Raw genomic sequence first — 19,745 nt, 5'->3', positions numbered from 1 at the left:
AATGAGCGGCTTCAATCCGACAGCGGAGCAAAGACCGGAATACTTCACTCGGTGCTAGATATTGAGCACCTTTCAACCAGAATATATCACTTGGTGAATGCCCCACATCGTCCACTCTTTTGATGTCTAGTTTCCTCAGTATCCTGCCTCGGAGGTACTCAGACAGCCACCATGAAAGTCCCAACCCTCCTCACCATCGCTACACTCCTCTCAACCGCATCTGCCACACCCCATCCTAAACCTCAACTAGACCACCCCGGCGCCCTCCACACCAACAAAGACATCGAACGAGTCCGACGCAAAGTGCACGCCCACGAACAGCCCTGGTACCGCGCCTGGCAACACCTCGAGTCCAGCGCTCTCGCACAAACAACCTGGACGCCCAAACCGCACGAAGTCCTCGTCCGCGGCTCAAACAGCACCTGGCCGACCACGCCAGCCCAGAACTACGGCGACGCTTACCGTGACGCACACTCCGCGTACCAACTGACACTGCGGTGGCTCATCGGCGGAAACACCTCATACGCAGACCATGCGGCGACCATCCTAAACAGCTGGGCCTCGACCCTGCGCGCCCTCAACGGCACAGAAGACCAGTACCTCGCGGCCGGTCTCTACGGGTACCAATTTGCCAACGCGGCGGAGATCTTGCGCATGTATCCCGGCTGGAGCGCGGCGAATCAGACGGCGTTTGCGCGCCTACTGACGACCGTGTTTGCCCCGGCGAATCAAGACTTCCTAGAGACGCACAATGGTAAGGCGAACTTCTACTACGCGAACTGGGACTTGTGTAATATCGCGTCGTTGATGGCCATCGGCATCTTCACAGATAATCAGACGATGGTGGACGATGCCGCGCAGTACTGGCAGTTTGGGTTACCGGACAGTCAGGTCGTGGTGAATGGAGCGTTGCCGTATTTCTCAATTGCCAACTTCACAGAACCAGGGTCTGGGAAGACGTTGATGGAGATGCAGGAGTCGGGTCGCGATCAGGGACATGCGTTGCTGTGTATGGCGTTGCTGGGGGTTATTGGGCAACAGGCCTGGAATCAGGGGTTGGATTTGTTTGGGACTTACGGATATGAGATCCTGAATGCGTATTCATCCCTTCACCTTTTTTGTCTTGTTCTTTGGCATATTGACTGCTGAGCATACCCTCTTTGACACTGACACATTCCTCCAGAGCCGAATACACCGCCAAATACAACACCAACCACACCGTCCCCTACATCCCCTATACCAGCTGGGAGGGTCTGTTGGAAGAAATCTCAGCAAAATCGCGCTTCGACGTGCGTCCGGGATACGAGGCCATTGTGTCTCATTATACGCGGGTCAAAGGCCTGAATGCGTCCTGGTCCATCCAGTTTCGGGACTACGTGAATGGGAATATCTCGGCCGGTGTCGAGGGTGGTGGAGGTGATTATGGACCGAATTCCGGGGGGTATGATGTCTTTGGACATGGGACGCTGATGTATCGGATTGAGGAAGATGCGTAGGGTGATGGAGAAGGGAGAGGGATGTGGATAGCTGGAATGGTTTGTTTTGACTTGGAACAGAAAATTAGGGCTTTTCCGTGAAGAACGATGTATTTCCTCTTCTGGAATGCTACAGTTCTTGTGTTTTGATACTGGACATAACTATAACACAAGTAGTAACCGTTGGTGACAAATATCTACCGATTCATTTCAATCTCTCGAATTGGAACTCACCAAGCTTATACCTTCTTTCTCCCTTTTTTCTATAGTATATCAAGTGAAACCTATGAGTGGTTTGTGGAGCAGTCCACGCAAGACCAAAAAGGACCGACTTGCTGTCTACCACGAACTAAGAGAAAAGTCGAAGAATCGAGAATGTCAATGTCAATTCCATCTTAACAAGCAGTCAATCCGGAGCATCTCCGGGCCTTACCCCGATCACCAGTCCGGAGGAAGATTCTCCTCCGTCAGCTGTGTGCATGAACCACTACATCAATCATAATATTACAAAGATGGAGCAGCTGTTTGGCCTCGAATATACGGACCATATACCGGCGTCTTCCCGCTTATCTCAAGATGTCATGTTCGTGGGAAGTGATCTCGTGATTTCAATTAGTTACAGCATCTATCCACCTGAGCTAATAAATATGTACCTGACTATCTCATTCCTCTTCTCCCCAAGGCACATTTCCCAAGAGCTCTATCTTTTCGTCCCCGTTCCTCCACACAATGTCAATGTCGCTAAGTCACGCATCTACAACGGTACGCTTCCCTCTTCACGCACCCAGAACAACAAAAAAAGCTGAACCCCCGAGTAGGAGCACAGTCCAAAGAGACTAAAAGCATCCCACCAACACACCAACGGCATCAACAACACGAACAGCATCAAGACCTCCTCTTCCGCCATATCCACCCGCCTAGCAAAAGCCCTGTACTCTGAATCAGCGATTGCCAAAATCTGGAGAGTCGCAGCCCGAGCTCAAGGATCAGTAAGTCCTAAGAATGGAACCAACCTACAGTTCCAAACTCAATAATAACCCCTGCTCCCTACTCCCCTGCAGAGCAAACCCCCCGTGCTATATCCCGAATACACCGGCCCTGACGGGAGCACCTATGTCTACCGCACGCTCGATTTCTGGACCTCCGGCTTCTTCCCGGGATCATTATATCTGATCCTCGAGCGCCTGACACGGTATCAGAAGTCCAGCATTTACCGATCTCCATCTTCTTTCTCTCATGATGAAGACGACGGATCAAATACCCTACCTCACCAACTCCAGCTCTCGCACCTCTGCCGCTGGTGGACCGCAAACCTGCACCAAAACGCCCTGAAGCGAGACACGCACGACCTCGGATTCATGATCGCCCCGTGGGCCATGAAAGCCTGGGACCTGCATCGCGATGCAGAAGCATACAACAGTCTCGTCTTGGCCGCACACTCCCTCGCCAGCCGCTTCAATGCCACCACGCGATGCATCCGCAGCTGGGACGTCTGCGTCACGACCCGCTACTCGTACACGGAAGCGGACATGTCGACGGACTTCCTCGTCATTATCGACAGCATGCTGAATCTGGATCTGCTGTTCTGGGCTGCCTGGGAAACCAATAATGCAGAGCTGTATGACATTGCCGTGGCGCATGCGTATAGCTCTCGGAGACACCACGTCCGCGAAGACAATAGCACTGCGCACGTCGCAAACTTCGATGCTCAGACTGGCGAGCGGAAAGCACGGTTCACGAACCAGGGGTATAGTGACGAGAGCTGCTGGGCGCGGGGCCAGGCGTGGGGGATATTAGGGTTCGCGCAGACGTTCCGGTGGACGGGGAAGTCGGAGTTTCTGGACACGGCGAGAGCGCTGGCGAAGTACTTCATATCGCACTTGCCGGAGGACGGGGTGCCGTATTGGGATTTCCTAGCGCCAGTGACGGATGAGAGTCCGCGGGATACGTCGGCGGCGATGATTGCGGCGTGTGGGATGCTGGTGCTGTTCAAGACGCTGCGGGACACGTCGGAGGGGGGGTACTATCTCCGAGAGGCGTTGAGGATAGTGGATGCTGCCGTGGTCAAGTTTATGCATCCGCCTACGTTGACGTTTCAGATGGTGAGGGCTTCAACGCAATGTGAAGTATATCCGGAGGGTTGTCTTGCGCAGGGAGCGAGCGATGGATTCGACGTCTTGAGTGTGGTCGATCTGTCTGGTTCGCGCACGCACGACACGATCCTGGACAGGGCCACTATCAACAACTATGAGTTTGCTCCGAGACGATGGGCGAACCACGGGTTGGTATATGCAGACTATTACTTCTTGTTGTTTGGCAACATGCTGCAGGAGCTAGGATTGGTGGACATGGAGGGACATATTAACGTTCCGATATAGGTAGTTCAGCGGTTGCATCATTCATCACTGGTCCGTCGTGCAAGCAAAACTCATCTCAATAACTACTGATTTAAATGTCCTGGACTGGGTGTATGATCCCCAGGGCTAATCACTGTATTGCCGTAATTCACACCCGGGCTTTGCCACGTATGTAGCGGATCAGCGTGATACGATGGCATACCCAGAGACAAAAGTGCCGGGCTCGCAACGCCCTGCCCACACGCCGACAGCGAAAATTCCTGCTGGAAGGCCGGTGGAAGCGGAGGAAATGCGAGGCTAAACGGATCGTACCCAAACGAGTCCTGCGGCGCTGGGATCTCAGGGTAGTGAGTCTGTGAGAGGCAGGAATTGACCGTCCGAGATGGGAACGCGTTTATATCGCTACGCGAGGAACCCGTGGCAGGCGAGTGTGGCTGCTCTTTGGATTCATCCGAGTACGCAGTTTGTCTAATATCCAGACTTGGGCGTGAATGAATCGCCGAGTTACTCTGTGCCTCGATCAGCCGCTTCGCAAAGCTTGATGCAAGGTTTCCTTCGTCGTCGGTCGCCTTCCCAGGACCTGCCCAACGCTGGGAGATTTCAAGCAGATTGGCAATCAAGGTATCGAGGACGGGTGAGATGGGCACTTGGTTGTATCGTGAATGAGCGAGCAGCATACGGCCCGCAATGAAGAGACAGAAAGAGAATTGGGGATTAGTGAATATTGGCGAGTATGCTAGAAACTGTTGGCCGATCCTGGCCGTCTCCGAGGCCGCCTCGAGACACGTCTCTGCGGAGGATGCGGACGGCGGCTTCACGGCGCAGGTCTGCCAGTGCGCAGGCGGGTATGCGATTCCTTGGTGGAGCAAGATGACCGCGGTGTTATGTGTTAGATGAGCCAAAATGAGATTCGGGTCCATGATTCCATCGGCGTTGAGCACAGAAGCCTCGCGCCATTTTGATGGCAGGTATAGCTTCCACCTGTGAGTTTGCGACGATGGTTAGCAAGTCATAAATACCCGACACTTGCATTCTGATCAATACTTACTGAATGAGTCTAAGATCGAGCTCTTTGAACTTCATCAACCACAATTGAGCCTTTTCTGTGTCGTTGACAACAAATGCATGATGGAGAAAGAAATTCGTCACCAATGCAAGCGACTCCGTAGCTTCAATATTATACGCCAACCCGCCAATCGAATCCTGGTCCTCGGAGCGTGACGAGCCCTGTCTTTCAAAGAGACCCGAGCTGCTGGATAACGGACCTTTGGAGTCCGAGATGCCAAAATACGGCGTCCGCACTTCCTGCTCCTGGCCCCAGATCGCACCCTCACATGGTAGTCGACGTTTGATATCGGCACCGGTCAGGCTCATTTTCCAACCGGTGGACACACTGCAGAAGCGGTCCATGAGAAAGACCGTCCAGAAGACCCGACGGCGCTCCTCAGCCTCGCTCCACGATTTGGATGGCGTGAGGAACAGCATCCGTCGAATCAGGGTCTCGCCTGCGTTTGACGACCCGTAAAGCTCGTCCTCTTCTACATTCAATTGTAACTGTTCCACTGTGCCCACCATGTTTCCGATGATGGACCACGAGGACGGACCACGTCCTCGGCCAATCTAGAAGTCCATACTAATCAGTTATGCCTGAATAAATGACTGTGAGACCAGCACATACCGTCTCAAACGCAACAATAATCAGCGCCTGCAGATTCTCGACCGAGAAAGTCTCAATGCTGTTCAAGATGACCCGCTGTCGGCTTTTCTCCGCAATGCGTGCCTTCGTCTGTTCGTCTTTGAGCCTATCGTTCTGGGAGAAGCGCACGCAGATGGCTATGATGGCATGCAGAATGCAAGCAATGCGCGGACGTTCCTCTTCCGATTTCATGCGTCGTCGAAACCTCGCAACATGCAAGATAGGAATCCAGTGGTGAATATTCAGATAGTAGAAATCCACTAATTCGGACATGATATCCGGGGGTAAAAGTCCGCTGGGATCGTCATTATCGCTATCCCAGTCCGGGTCGACATTTTCTCTGCGTCTCAACAAAGGCATCTTCTCGACCTTTCGTCGCTTGGCTCCGACACCCGATGTGGTCTCCTCTGCTTCATCTTGCGCCGACGACGTCCTCTGCATCTGCTTCTTTTCCTTCTCCCCCTCCGTAGCCCGCAGTAAACAACTCTTCACTCTCTCCCTCCGTCTCTCCAACTCCGTCAACCCACTCCCCTCTTCCTCTAACCCACCATCCCCACCCCCATCGCGACCCCCACCCACACCCGCATCCATACCCAACCCCCCCAAAACCGCCCTCCAAAGCACCTCCTGCCCGAGAAACATATTCTCCAACGTCTCAATCCGCCGATACAGCTGATCGACAGCACCGGCCCTCAGACCCGGCTTCAAGCGCCGATCATCATAGACGCAGGGGACGTTGAACCGGACGCATTGATCACATGGCTGGGCGCGACTGCAGCGGGCTTTTTTCTTGCGGCAGGATTGGCAGGCGGGGATTTCGTCTTCAGGTCTGGAGTTTTGGGAGGGTTGTTGAGGTGGTGAAGAGCGGGTTGGGGGGTCGTGTTTGTTATTATTGTCGTTGTCTCTGGGTGGCATTGAGGTGGATTATATAGCTTCGATTGGGGGCTCTACATAAATAAGAGGTGCGTTACAAAGACATAATTGCGAGGTAGGATGGATATAAAGGACGAAAGAATGCAGAATGAGTTGGTGCATGAAGAATGAATGAACGGTCAGTGGATTAATTGAGACAGGGTCTCCATTTCGCCAGTCATATGATTTCCACTAGAGTGGACAATGAGCGACCAACCCCACGGGGAAATGACGCACCTGCGAAGGAAGTAAGACACTGCAAGCCCATGGTTATCAACAAGATCATTTACCTCAATGGGTCGTCGGTACTCAGAAGCAAAAACGCCTCCAATCATCGGCCGAGACTCGGCAAAAGGAATCCGGAGGGCGGAAGAAAGACCGGAGGCCCTCCGATCTGGGGAGCGGGGGTGATTCTCTACTGTCTACGGAGTATAACCTACAAGGCTTGTATGGACAACTTCTCGATTGACTAACCGGCCTGTCTAAGTTCCTATAAGCATGGAATGTTTTTTTAATATTTGCAATCATTGCCAACCAACACCACAACCACGCCGCGACGCCCGCCAAATACCCAACCATAAATTGCCCATGCGACTGTCCAGGGGTTGACTTCTCTTAGTATTCAGGGATCAATTGTATTACAAATGGAGGTAGATCGAAATTGAAAGTAAAACAAAATAAAAAAAAGGGATAGAAACCGCGAAAAAGCAAGAAACGGGTATCAGGCGCCACTGTGCAGAAAGAGAGAAATTCATTTCAACCCTCACTCCTCAGGGAAGATAAGCGCCACCAGCAATGATCAGGTTCATATTGGTGAACTTCACCTTGTAGACGGGACTCTTCTTCGTAGGGAAAGCGCTGATCTGATCGGGCGACACCACCACGTCTTTGCCCTTCTTCTTGCCGATGCCCGGGGCGACGGAACTGGACGCCTGTGCGCTGGGGCCCGCGGCGCTTCCTCCGTCCACCTTCGTCCCGGCCGCGCCGTCGCCAACCACCCGGCCCTGCGAGGAGTCCTGAGAGGGTCCGGTCACGTCCCACACTCGGACCGTGCCGTCGGCGCCGCCGGAGACGAGCACCGTCGACTCGACACTCCAGCTGATCGACCAGATTCCGCCCTTGCCATGGCCGCGCATACGCTTGGTCAGCCGTCCGGTCGCAAGATCCCACAGCAAGATCGAGCCGTGGTCATCGGCCGACGCCAGAAGCTTCCCGTCGCGACTACAGGCGAGAGCGGTGATGTTGCCCGTGTGTCCGGTGAACATCCGCACGGCGTTACCCGTGGTCACCGCCCACATGCGCACCGTATGATCCGAGCTGGCGGTAAAGATGTAGGCGGAATTGGGATGGAAACACACGCAATCGACGTCCTGGTCGTGCCCGACAAAGATCCGCTGTTGGCGAATGTGGTCGGTGACCCAAAGGCGAGCAGTCTTGTCGTGTCCGCCAGAAGCAAAGTAGTGTCCATACGGTCCCCACTGCAAATCCCAAACGGGCTGGTCGTGGCCCTTGTAGACAACCATGCATTGCCACAGATCCAGAGACCACAGTCGGATGGTCTTATCGGCGGAGGACGAGAGAAGCCAGCGGGCGTTCGTGGGAGCCACCGCATTCTCAGTGCGTGTGATGGACGGCGCAAAAGCCACCGCGTAGATAGGCCCGGAATGGCCGATGAGGCGACGAGAATTGGACGGGCCCGAGTCATCCACATTGTCGTAGGTGTTTGGGATGCGTTTTCCATCCAGACTCCAAACCCGGATGTATGACTCTTGCATACCAGCTGCAACGAGCATATTGTCATCGGAGAAGTCCAAGCAGTTGATTCTGCACATGTCAGCGAGAGTACAAAACACGTTGGAGGTCCTAACTCACCCATCGTAAGTATTGTGGAAGGTGAACATGCAGACGCTGACGGCAGGACCAACGCCGCCCGTCCGGCCTTCGATCCTGAATCGGTCACGGTTTTCCTTCACCTTTTGCACTTCAATCGCCACGTCACGCGCCGTCGACGGGGGGTACGGAATATCGGCACGCGTAGGAGCTTCGTCGTCTTCTTCCTTTTTGATCATCTGATCGAGCTCTTGGACAAGAGTGTTTTGGCCCGCAGTCGGCGGGTTCTTCGCATCTTCGTCGGCCAACTCGCCTCGGACGTCGGACTCTAGCGTTTGCTCCATCGGCAATTTTCCGAGCCTCAGTCTGGGCAAAGTTCCCGCCATGGCCGGGTTGTCTCCGGTATACGCCGATCCAGGATGATGGCCTGGAATGCCCTCGTCTTCAGCCGGGAAGGTCTGACCTCCTGAGGCTTGGCCGAGCATAGCAGCGAAACTGAATCGGTCGTCAACGGCACGCTCTTTAGTGATGACCGTGCAGAAGCTGCTCAAAATGGCGGACATGACGGAGCCGCCTTCCTTCTGCTTGTTTTCGAGGAACTGCATCAGGTTCGAGAAAGCCGGATTGCTGAGCACCAGGCGATACTTGTTCGTGCGGTAGAGCTTTGCAACGGAGTTGTCCTGGACATGCTCCGGCAGGCTAATCGGCTCCAAGGCGCGCACGTCCTCCGTGTGCTCTGGAAGAAAGAGGTTCTTGTTGATTTCAAAAAACTGCTTCGCATCCTGGGGGTAGAACGAAGTCACCATGTTGAGGAAGGAGTAGACGAAGAGCGGCCATAGGACTCGTCTCAGCTCCGGCTTGTATAGGTCCAAGTTGTCTTCAACCCAGACTTTGAGCAGGTCTGAAACGGAGGTCAGTTGATATGTAACTGATGAAAGGACGACTGAGCTCACCAAAGCCCATTCTATACTTGGGTCGCGCGTCCTCTCCAAGCGGGGGCAAAGGACGTCCATCAATTTCTTGATTCGCAGATTCCATGCGCAGCATGGCCTCTGTGCGACTATATCCTTTCTTGGCCAGATAGTCGATGACCTGGTCCGGCGGGTCAGCGATGCTAACATGAAACGGCATGGTTTCGGCCAGATATATGACAGGGCATAAATAAAACCAGATAGATGTTCCAGTATAGGAAAGTCCAACAAAGGCAAAGGGATATAGGGAAATGCCACACCAGACAGCTTCCATAACCAGCTTCACCACCACCTCACAAACTCGGACAAAAACAATAACTCGCCCAACAAAGAAAACAACTTACTATCTGATTCAAATTCTGTTGCGACATGGCGCCGCTCGGGGGCGGCGGCGGCGGACCGGGAGTCGGTGCTGGAACTGGAGGTGTAGCAGGCATGGACTGCTGGGGAGGCATGGACATTCCACCTCCGGGCCCCATGCTTCCACTTCGGGGCACAGGGCTTGGGGCCCCTCCTGGCGCAGACATGGCGCAGAGAGTACTCTAAAGACAAGCTGAGGATGGGATCTCCTGCCTAGCCTGCGGGAGGAGATGGGAGCTGATGCGATCTCGGACAGTCGAGGGATGCCCGTCGCGGTTTGTCGATGGAGCGTCACGTTCTGATATGGCGCTAGTCCGCGGGAGGCTTAGCGGCGATTCCTGGGCTGAGGTAAGCAGAGTGACCCCAGGTCGAGGCACGTGACGCGGCCAGAGCGCTTTCGAGAGTGCGAGAGGAAGACAGACAGACAGACCAGACAAGTATCGTGGCTTGAAGAGAAAACAAACCACCGGGCGACACCTTTTATTTAAAGTCGACACTCCGACCCAGATGGCAACCAACACGAGCACCTCCGGACCTGACCAGGTCTTTACCTCTGCAGATCGCATCCGCCAATTGAATGAAGTAGACAAGGTAAGAAGAAAGAACAATAGGAAGCCATTCACCTCCGACAGCGGCGGGGGATTCTGAGATCCCGAGGCACCACACAGCACAATCAACAATAAAAGAAGAGAACCAATTCACTAATCGCCCATCAACACAGGATGTGGCTCGACTGATCCATTCCGCCGGCCTAGCCATTCAAGCCCTGACCAACGCCCGAACCGGTGACTCGTCGACAGATAACTCCCTGCAATCCCACCAAGCGCGGTTCAAAGAAGCGACGTCCCAATACTTTGCCCTCCTCTCGTCGATCGATGTGCGACTGCGCCGCCAGGTCTACGCCCTAGAGGAGGCCTCCATCCTGGCGCCCGATTCCGCTTCTGCCAGGGCCGGCGACACGACCGGTGCCGGCGGGGCGGCTGCGGGTGCCTCCAATCCGTTGGACATCAGTTGGTTGAACAGCAGAAAGGACACCGTAGGCAAGGACAAGGAGGCTGAACTGTGGGCAGCTGCGCGCGGCTTCGTTGAGCAGATCAGCAGCTCTGCGGGCAAGGAGAGAATGGATGTTGATTGATTGATGATTGCATTCTCGACTGGATGGGAAGGCTCTTGCCGGGGAAATTGAATCTCGGCGTCCTTTCTCAGCGAGCAAATGTCGCCTGTCGGAAGTTTTAGCGTTTTGACTGTCTTGCTTGGTCGAGCAGAGCAACGCCCGTGAGGCAGTTGTCTTTGGCGGTCGGCAATGATTTATGATACCCATAGTCACTCAAGTGACAAATATTATCGATGTTTCAATTTCAAATAGTACATACTAGATACTACTTGATGCGTTCAATAGATCAAATCTAGGATCTCCAGGAACCTTGGACTCAAAAAACTACATACAGGAAACTGGAATTGCGGTAGAGCACACAGACAGAAAATATGATAGCACAGGCAGTTGTAGAAATGGCAGTCGCTCTGACAAATTCGCTAAATATATCCAGCACCGAGGATGTTCGGAGAGGACGTTTTATTTCTGCATGGACCGGATCATCTCCAAATGGGTTGCCTTTTCCTTGCTAGACTCCGACAAGGACGAGAGGCCTACATCCGATTAGCATACCAGAACACGCCAGGTATCACACAACCAGGGTCAACTTACTGCGCAGCTCACCCACAACATCCTTGGCCTTACCAAAGTAAACCTCCTCTGTAGACACAACTTCATTAGCCACCGCTGTAACTCGATACATAGGAGAGAAAGGGAAAGGGAAACGAACGCAGCAAGTTCCTCATCTTCAGCTCCATATCCTCCACCAAACGACCGACATTAGCCACATGGCTGGCATCCGATTCCACGGGCAGATCGACCTCGACCTGTCGGGTCATGTTTCCACTCAGATCCATCTCGCCCAACGCCTCGGTGGTGTTAGCCAAATGCAGGATCACGGTACTGGTCAGCTTGTAATGAGACATGCGGGCACGGTCAGTCGCCTCGAACACATGAATGCTGTCCCATTCCCCGGAGCTCTTCGCACCCGGCGTTACCCCTAATTATCCGTCAGCTGGAACCCAACCACACCCGCAACCACAGCCTCCTCCTGCCGCATATATGACAATTGCGAGACGGAGTCGAAGAACCCACCCTTTTTCAAAAGTATCACACCCGCAAACCCATCATCCAAATCCCAGAAGTAGACGCTCCCGACGCCGCCCTCGTAGTACAGCTCCCGGTAGACATCAAAGGCCTCGTTGGCCGCGACCTCGAGCTTTCTCACGCGCTCGCTAGGCACGGTGCCGTCGTCCAGAGGGGGATCGAATTCATTGCTCCAGGGAGATCGGTAGCTGTCGCCGTCCCGGTTGTAGTCGCAGAGCAGGTAGTCGCGGTTCGTCCGGGGGCAGCGGCGGATCTCGAGGGGCTGGTCCACGGAGGAGAGGAGGTCCTCGGTGAGATCGGGGACGATGGACGTGATGGCTTGCAGGTTCTGCTTGGTGTCGCGGGGGTTGAGGCGTCGAAGAAGATCGCTGGGGTGGTCAGCAATAGGCAATAGGCATCAGGTGGTGGGGTAAAGTTGGGGGGCATAGGAATGTTGGGATTGCGAAGGAGATGAGAGGGTTTGGGAATGAGAGGACGAGTCGTCCTGTCAGGGCCACTTACAGCGCACTATCGAATTGAGCATCCGCCATGGTGGAAGATGTGAGGTTGCTGGTGCTTGTCTGCTGTTTACTTGCGATCTCCCGCTCTCGAGTTGGCCGGAGCACGGAGAAGGTGCGTGATGGGAGAGACACGGGACGTGGCAGTTGTTGGGATTCACTCTGTTTGATGGACCATGACGTTATCTACACGCACCCATTCCGAGTATTCTCTGTTACAATCTACGGACGAGTACTATGAAAGTTCTGGATCTGCTTGACTTCAGTGGCTTACTACCGATTGATTTTCCCTCTATGTAGTAAGGTGATCGCGATGCCAGTGCGTCACGATCTGTTCCCCGAACAGTATTACTTATTTTTCTCTTTTTTTCTTTTTGAGATATTTGTACCCAAAGGAAAACCCGGTCATAATAGCCAAAAGACCTAATCAGCATAATCCAACACAGTCCAATTCTGCTTTTGCGACCTGCGCTCGGTGCTTCAGCTCATAAGGGGTTTCAGATCTGGGGGTGTAACATCATCATCCAACTTCTCGCCTTCACCCCTTTGTGAGGAATAGAAGGGTGCCGATTCTGGATGGTCGGCGACGGAAGAAAGCAATTGTATCAGGAGGAAGGGGAGTGGTTCTCATTGTTGCAGACTTCATGCGACAATCGACGAGTTTTGAGAGGTTTTGAGGGTTGAGAACGATCATTCGATCCTTTCTTGCGCTTGTGTCTAGAGGGTGGCAGTGTGCGTGAAATTAAGGCATCTTCCGGCGGCCTTTGAGACTCGAGGCTCAACACTTTTTGAAAGCGTGCCTCGCAGTCTGTACCCAGCTGATTGATTTTTTGCAGTGCGCCGATCATACGATGGGTGACGGACCCGTGCGTCACGGCCTTTGTCGGTCTTGAAACTGATTGCAGTTTTGGAAAAGCGTCGTTGCGAGGGGGTCGGGCGAATTGCGGACTGGTCTCGCCAATATTGCCGTAGTATTGGTCAAGCTCGTCTTGCTGCTCCGCGGTCAGCAAAACATCTTCGGGGGCTGGTACATCCGCGAGCCCAGGCGTTGGTGTTCGTTCTTTCGGCCTTCCCTTTGGTTTTGATTTTCGCGTGGCACCGCCGGGGGCGAGATCGGACGCCCTGGTGAAACCAGTCTCGACGTTGTCCGGCATGTGAAACTTCTTAGGGGGCTTCTTGGGGGCGTTTCGTCGCTTCTTCGGCTCGGGGAGGTCCGGGTTCTCGTTCTCAGTGGGTATATCAATTTTCTGCTTGTTGACAACGGGACGGACTCCCGGCGGTAGAATGCGTGGCGCGAGGTCGGTGTGGTAGGTAAACCACTTCCCACTGGTGATCATTTCTTGCATTTTCTCGTAGCCGTCCGTAGCTTTGAGGTACGATTGCTCCTCCTTCCCCTGCGTGAGCAGTATTACGATGTTTCCTGCCCTTTTTCGGCCAGTACGCCCCATACGTTGGAGCATGCGGATTGGCGAGGAAGAGGAGTCGTAACAGATAATGCGATCCACCTCACCGATATCTAAACCTTCCTCACCAATGGACGTTGCTACTATGGTATTGTAGACCCCCTCTTTGAACTTCTGGACGACGCTGAGCTGCGTTTTCTGGTTCATGCCGTCCGAGTCCTTGTTGCTGGACTGACCGATGAAAATGTGAGGTCGGACCAAGGGCTCATGTCTTTTCAGCACTCGTATCACCTCTTCGGCACTATCTCGGAAGTGAACAAAAATCATCAATCTGGTGGAAGACTGCGTGTTCCCATCTTGTCCTTCACCAGCATCTAGAAAGTGGTTCAACACCACTTCTTTGAGATATGCTAGCTTTGGATGACCGATAAATTCCGGATGCTTTGTCCACGCCGAAACTTGGCTCATGAGTCTTTTATAGTTCTCGTCTTGGACGAGCTGCTGTTTGTATTTCCCACTTTTCAGGCCGCCGCTGTTGGACTGGAACTTCAGCTGGCTTCGATAAAATGGCGTGATTCCGTGGTATTTGAGAAGATCGAGACTGTGAGCACAGCTGGCAAGGATGGTAATAATCGTGTTGATCATGACCTTGAACGCAGGGCTTGATCTGCGACCGGCATTCGAGTCGTTCCATTCCTTTCGGGCTTTGGTCAGCCCGTAGGGGGTGAGCGTCAGAGGATCAGATCCCCAATAGACATTGAGATGTTTGAGTTTATCAACTAGTGGCTGCAGGGCACGGGAAAAGTGCTCCTTGCACAGAATCAACTCCTCGGAGTCTGAAAAGACCTCCCGCTCGATGTTCTTGGCGTGCACGTATTGTCGAATGTCGAGCGACTGTTCTGTGCGAATTTCAACCTTAGAGATGTTCAAGCCGTCAATCACCTCTTGTACAGTTTCCACTTTGGCACCCGGCGTGGCTGTCAGCGCCAGAACGCGGAAGCTCTGGTTGAATCGCTGAAGAAATTTCACAACCTCCACGTAGGCATAGCCTCCGGTAGCTCGATGGGCTTCATCGACAACGACCAAGACGATTCGTTTCGGGTCGGCTATTCCAGTCTTCAGGTCGTTAACCAATGTTTGAGGCGTGAGGAAAAATACGCGCTTGCTTTGCCACTCCTCTGCTCGGATACCCGGCGCGGTGCCGCCGGTGAGCATGGATGTTTGAGACTTGGGAATGCCGGCGATCCCCAAGCAAGCAGAGACTTGTTGGGACACCAGGGGTTTTGTCGGGGCGACGAAGATGATTTGAGCGTCCTTGGTCCACCGATACCAATTCAGCATAACAGTGGCAGCAATGAACGTCTTTCCCAGACCAGTGGGGAGCGCCACCAGCAGGTTGTGGTAGAGGCCTCGCTGAGCAATGTTGAACTGATAGTCTCGCGTCTTGCCCAGGTTCGTCGGGTAAATCCAGGTGTCGAGAGTGTCCTCGACGAGCTTGTGATGTGTCGGCTTCTCCCCGTGCTTTTCTGGCGGATACCAACTCTTTTCTCCGGGGGGTGAGGTGCTTGCAGGATTTCGAGCAACCATGTCATGGAGCGTAGTCTGGCGGGGGACCCGGTTGAAAGACGAGAAGGACCCCCCGCTCGTTTTTCGTGGAGTGGGCCGAGGCGGAGGCAGATTGGCGATGAGTGAATCGACGTCGATGTCAAATGCATCGTCTGGGAGCTCGTCAAACATGTCCCCGGAGGCATTTGGCGTATCCGTCTTCTTCTTTGTCGTCGACTTCGGCGTCTTCTGGTTACCTGGAAGACTTCGAGTGGGCAGCGGGGTAACCTCGTTGAAGGAAAGAGCATTACATGCTTGTTCTTGTTCGAATGACTGAACGGATGCCGCAAGGGCAGCCTCCATATCATCGTCCCCGAACTCGTCGCCTGCCGGAGATGCAGGTCTTGGCGGTTGGGGCTTGGGTTTCTGCCACCGAGGACCACGAAGCATCTCCGGAGGTGAGAGCGGCTGGGTCAGCTGCGTCACAAATATGTTGTCTTTGGTGGTGTTTTGCTGCTTGGGGACAAACGCCTTGCGCTTGCCTTTGGCGTCGGTGATCTCATATGCTTGACTGGGGGACGACAGTTCATCGTTCCTTCGGGTCCCCTCGTAAGAGCCGTCATCGTCAACGAAGGAACCCAGGTCAGTATCAGAGCCGTAGTCGTCACTTTCAGCCTCGTCGGCCTCGTCAACCTCGTTGCGTGAAGATCGGGATTTGGCAGTCTCCATACGAGGCTTCTTGGCTGGACGCGGGGAATCCGACTCCGACGGAGAGCCTTCTACCGCCATGCCATCCACCAAAAAGTCGTCGAGATCGTCACTGAAGAATTCCTCCTCGTCGACGGACATTTTGACGCGTTCAGCTCGTGAGAATTGGCTGAACTGCACGAGGGGGTCTCGCCGGTAGATAAGACGCGACGCGGGCGTCGCGACATCATGTGCAACGAGGGACGAGTGTTTGGCGCGTTTGCATTTCGATTGTCGACGGTTTGTCTGTGTCACCTGCCGTCAGGTGATCTGATTGGATCAGTGATAAGAAGTCTTGGCGCCATTTCCTTGTTTCTTCTCACTTTTCCTTCTTCTGGAGCCATTCATGACTATCGAGTACATTCTACGGAGTACAGCAGATAGTCAGGCAGGAGTAGTAATACGTATCGCTGATCGGGGGATTTCCACGCATGGATGACATCGGCCTATCGGTCCAATTCCCAAGGGCGGCGTTGTTGACTGATTTGTGGTACAAGTCACTACAACTTGCCACTGGATTCTGTGGGTGGCACAACAAACCCGCCTAGCCTTTTTAGCGGCGGCATTAGCGCTATTTTTGGTGGCTCCCCAGATTTTCACCCGAGCACTGATCAGGGTTGGAGTTACTCCCTGTGAAGAGTGAAGACTGAAGACATAAATGAAGAATTTATTACACTACATAGAATCAATGTAGGATGAAATGAAAAACAGGTATCTACAGAGGGTATCCAATATATCATGACTCTCCGACCACCTTCTCTCCAATCTGGTGCCTCCCATGCAGAAGTCGAAGAATGGGCCCAACGCAGAGGCAAACCATGTCACTCTCCCTTCGCTGTCTTGCTATCTTCAAGCTAGTCTAAGTATAGCCCAGCGCCTGATGCTGATTAGCCACCAGTGAAACCCCGCTAATGAAAGGGCGCCACTGAGTTTCAATTATTGCTTTGCCCTGTCAGACGGCAAAGAAAGGGAAAAAACCTGAAAGAAAATGGAGGAAACTGGAGGATGCCAGGGAAAACCTTGGGTCCTTGGGTCGTACTCCGTAGTCAGTCCAGTCCAAGTCCAGTCCAGTCATGTAACTAAAGTAAATAAAACCCTCCCACGCCCCCTTTTCCATCTCCTCTCCTCTTCTCCTCTCTTCTTCCCTTTCTTCCTTTCCTCACAGTCTCTCGTTTTGAACTGCCAATTCCTGCTTCTCGGACACTCGTTCAATTTGATCTCTTCGATCTATCTCTGTCACTTCAGAACTCAAGTCCTCCCAATCCGTCACAATGAAGCTCAACCTCATCGCTCTGACTGCCCTGCTGGGCCTGGCCGTCGCTCAGTCGACCACCTCCACCGGCGAGGCTTCGGCCACCGCCAGCCTGTCTCCTGAGGCTTCCTGCGCGAAGAAGTGTATGTAATTGTCCTTGCGATTATGATCATGATCTCGATCTTATCTCGTTGCCCGTTATATCTCCTTTCATCTCTCCGTCGCATTCCTTCTCCACTCTCCCTAATCCACTTCAATATATCGCATCTCCACCCACGCGCGATCACAAATGCTCCTTCTCTCCATGTCTCAGTCTCGCTAACATCACTCCTCCAGGCACTGAAACCGATCTCTGCTGCGTCGCTCAGTGCTACAAGGTCCCCTGCCCCAGCGACTCGCAGGCCAACGACACCGTCAGCTGCGTTGCCGCCTGTCCCCAGGGTACCGGCTCCCCCAGCGACACCGACCGCTACGCCAAGTGCCAGAGCAGCTGCTACAGCAGCCACTTCTTCCCGGCCACCAAGTTGACCGACAGCGACTCCAAGACCACTGCCACCTCCAACAGCGATACTAAGACCACCGCCACCGACAAGGACAGCAAGAGCTCCGCGACTGGCTGTACGTTCTTCCCCTTACATGACATCCCTAGCAAGAAGGAATAAGCAATGCTAATAATATCCACAGCCTCCTCTGGCTCCCACTCCCACTCTGGCTCCGGCGCCAGCGCCAGCTCCACCGGCTCGAGCACCGCCTCCGGCTCTGAGGCCAGCGAGACCGCCAACGCCGCGGCCCTGAAGCTGGGTGTCTCGACTGCCGGTGTCATCGGTCTGGTCCTGGGTGCTCTTGCTCTGTAGAGGAGTTAAGAGCGCGCGTTCACTATGAGACCTGACTGCCACATCGCAAGAGGTGTGGATGTGAATTAAGGGGCTGGGGATGAGGTGTTAATGTGAGGAGGCAAGGGTTGTTTTTTTTTTTTCTTTTACGGGACACGGATTGCATGGTACACATAATACGGGGCTATTCCCTACATAGTTTTTCTGTTGTTTTTACTTTGTTTACTTTTCAGCTGTGATAATAATTCTCGAAATACCATCACTTCTGTATTCTAGCATTCTCTTTCCACCCTTCGCTTCTTCTTTTCCATCGAGAGGAAACTAAACAATACCTACATACCAAGACCCTGTATACGGACTCTACGGAGCAGAAAAGAAAATTAAGACCAATCCCCAGAAACTGACAGCGCCGATCAACCCACAATCCAACAGATCAGAATCAAGAATGTCACTAAAGTTGTCAACTGTTAAGTGATGAAGATCAAGTTAATCATAATGTGATCTCAGATTCCACTGTCCAGCCAGCTAATCTCCACATTCTCCGCCCACCTCGTAATCCGCCCACCTGCACCCCAAATTAACCTCCCCCTTCCCACGGAGTAAGCCTAAGGTAGCTTACCTGAGGTTGCCTATCTCCAATTCTCCATCGGCAGAAATATCCACCCAGAAAAAATCAAAATTCAAATTCGAATTCGAACCCAAAATAAAAACAAACCTCCAACCCAACCCCTCTTTCCAGGCTCCCTTGACCTACCCACCTCAATTCAACCCCATCCAACTCAGTCCAAAACAAATCAACCCCAAACTCAACCCCTCACCCGCCGGGAAAAAAAAAAAAAACAAAAACAAAACATAGACGATTCAACAGGAAAGGAAAGCGAAAAAAGAAAAAAAGACCAGAATAGAAAAAAAAAATGACCCTCTACACAACCCTAACCCCCTTCGTCAACACCTGCATGGCCTCTCACGACCCATCGCACAACCCAGCGCACGTGCACCGCGTCGTCTCACTGGCGCGCTCGATCCTCCGCGCCGAACAGTCCCTCCATCCCGAAAGGCGCTACTCCGCCGAAGTGGTCGACTTGGCGGCGTTGCTGCACGATGTCGGTGATCGGAAGTATTTGGAGCAGGTGAGGGAGATCATTTCTGCCTCCACTTCATCGACTGGGGCTGGGGACGGGTCTGGGGCCGCGAAGGGAGAAGTAGACGCCGACACGCTAGTCCTCCAGACACTTCTCTCGCACGGGGCGTCGCGCGAACTAGCGACGCGGGTCCAGACCATCGTATCGCATGTATCCTACACGAAAGAGAAGAAGGACCCGGAGGCGGTGCGCAAGTTGATCGAGGATGACGGGGACGTGGAGTTGGCGATCGTGCAGGATGCGGACCGGTTGGATGCGTTGGGCGCGGTGGGGATCGGGCGGTGTTTTACCTTCCTGGGGGCGCAGGGACGGAAGTTCGTCCCTGAGGGCGGGGCGTGGGAGATGGGGAATTCGATCGAGCATTTTCAGGAGAAGCTCGAGACGTTGGAGGGCATGATGAAGACGCAGACGGGGCGGGAGATGGCCAGGGTGCGGACTCAACGGTTGGTGGAGTTTAGGGGGTGGTGGGAAGAGGAGATGGCTCTGATCGAGTAGATCAGGACCAGTGGGGGTTGTGATTATCTG

General features: G+C 53.6%; 9 protein-coding genes across 9 annotated transcripts; 5 read left to right on the top strand and 4 right to left on the bottom strand.

The window, feature by feature from the left end:
* Nucleotides 1–171: 171 nt before the first annotated feature.
* Nucleotides 172–1,496, top strand: LDX57_009491 (uncharacterized protein; the record flags this gene model as incomplete). Its single annotated transcript, XM_046091221.1, has 2 exons — nt 172–1,097; nt 1,184–1,496. 2 exons carry the CDS (start codon nt 172–174, stop codon nt 1,494–1,496), a joined length of 1,239 nt encoding a protein of 412 aa, XP_045947198.1.
* A 708-nt stretch (nt 1,497–2,204) lies between these two features.
* On the top strand, nt 2,205–3,853 carry LDX57_009490 (glycoside hydrolase family 88 protein; the record flags this gene model as incomplete). Its single annotated transcript, XM_046091220.1, has 3 exons — nt 2,205–2,237; nt 2,294–2,464; nt 2,537–3,853. The coding sequence occupies 3 exons, from the start codon at nt 2,205–2,207 to the stop codon at nt 3,851–3,853; spliced, it is 1,521 nt and encodes a 506-aa protein (XP_045947197.1).
* A 62-nt stretch (nt 3,854–3,915) lies between these two features.
* LDX57_009489 (putative C6 transcription factor) lies at nt 3,916–6,443 on the bottom strand (the record flags this gene model as incomplete). The annotated part of the gene is made up of 3 exons (XM_046091219.1): nt 3,916–4,813; nt 4,881–5,452; nt 5,511–6,443. 3 exons carry the CDS (start codon nt 6,441–6,443, stop codon nt 3,916–3,918), a joined length of 2,403 nt encoding a protein of 800 aa, XP_045947196.1.
* A 767-nt stretch (nt 6,444–7,210) lies between these two features.
* Nucleotides 7,211–9,720, bottom strand: TAF5 (putative transcription initiation factor TFIID subunit; the record flags this gene model as incomplete). Its single annotated transcript, XM_046091218.1, has 4 exons — nt 7,211–8,264; nt 8,313–9,171; nt 9,224–9,362; nt 9,586–9,720. 4 exons carry the CDS (start codon nt 9,718–9,720, stop codon nt 7,211–7,213), a joined length of 2,187 nt encoding a protein of 728 aa, XP_045947195.1.
* A 298-nt stretch (nt 9,721–10,018) lies between these two features.
* LDX57_009487 (mediator of RNA polymerase II transcription subunit 11) lies at nt 10,019–10,966 on the top strand. The gene is made up of 2 exons (XM_046091217.1): nt 10,019–10,192; nt 10,323–10,966. The coding sequence occupies exons 1-2, from the start codon at nt 10,109–10,111 to the stop codon at nt 10,734–10,736; spliced, it is 498 nt and encodes a 165-aa protein (XP_045947194.1). The 5' UTR covers nt 10,019–10,108; the 3' UTR covers nt 10,737–10,966.
* A 208-nt stretch (nt 10,967–11,174) lies between these two features.
* cap2 (F-actin-capping protein subunit beta) lies at nt 11,175–12,331 on the bottom strand (the record flags this gene model as incomplete). The annotated part of the gene is made up of 5 exons (XM_046091216.1): nt 11,175–11,248; nt 11,307–11,354; nt 11,425–11,694; nt 11,790–12,169; nt 12,303–12,331. The coding sequence occupies 5 exons, from the start codon at nt 12,329–12,331 to the stop codon at nt 11,175–11,177; spliced, it is 801 nt and encodes a 266-aa protein (XP_045947193.1).
* A 226-nt stretch (nt 12,332–12,557) lies between these two features.
* Nucleotides 12,558–16,302, bottom strand: mph1 (3'-5' DNA helicase). Its single transcript, XM_046091215.1, has one exon. It carries the CDS (start codon nt 16,093–16,095, stop codon nt 12,904–12,906), a length of 3,192 nt encoding a protein of 1,063 aa, XP_045947192.1. The 5' UTR covers nt 16,096–16,302; the 3' UTR covers nt 12,558–12,903.
* Nucleotides 16,303–16,750: 448 nt separating this feature from the next.
* LDX57_009484 (uncharacterized protein) lies at nt 16,751–18,187 on the top strand. The gene is made up of 3 exons (XM_046091214.1): nt 16,751–17,388; nt 17,582–17,863; nt 17,930–18,187. The coding sequence occupies exons 1-3, from the start codon at nt 17,265–17,267 to the stop codon at nt 18,097–18,099; spliced, it is 576 nt and encodes a 191-aa protein (XP_045947191.1). The 5' UTR covers nt 16,751–17,264; the 3' UTR covers nt 18,100–18,187.
* Nucleotides 18,188–18,992: 805 nt separating this feature from the next.
* LDX57_009483 (HD domain-containing protein) lies at nt 18,993–19,715 on the top strand (the record flags this gene model as incomplete). Its single annotated transcript, XM_046091213.1, has 1 exon — nt 18,993–19,715. The coding sequence occupies one exon, from the start codon at nt 18,993–18,995 to the stop codon at nt 19,713–19,715; it is 723 nt and encodes a 240-aa protein (XP_045947190.1).
* Nucleotides 19,716–19,745: the final 30 nt, after the last annotated feature.

This window comes from Aspergillus melleus (genome assembly GCF_016097325.1).
Source record: "Aspergillus melleus strain CBS 546.65 chromosome Unknown contig5, whole genome shotgun sequence".
Lineage (NCBI taxonomy): Eukaryota > Fungi > Ascomycota > Eurotiomycetes > Eurotiales > Aspergillaceae > Aspergillus > Aspergillus melleus.
Note: the sequence above shows the minus strand (reverse complement) of the source record. Positions and strands in the feature narration are given on the sequence as shown.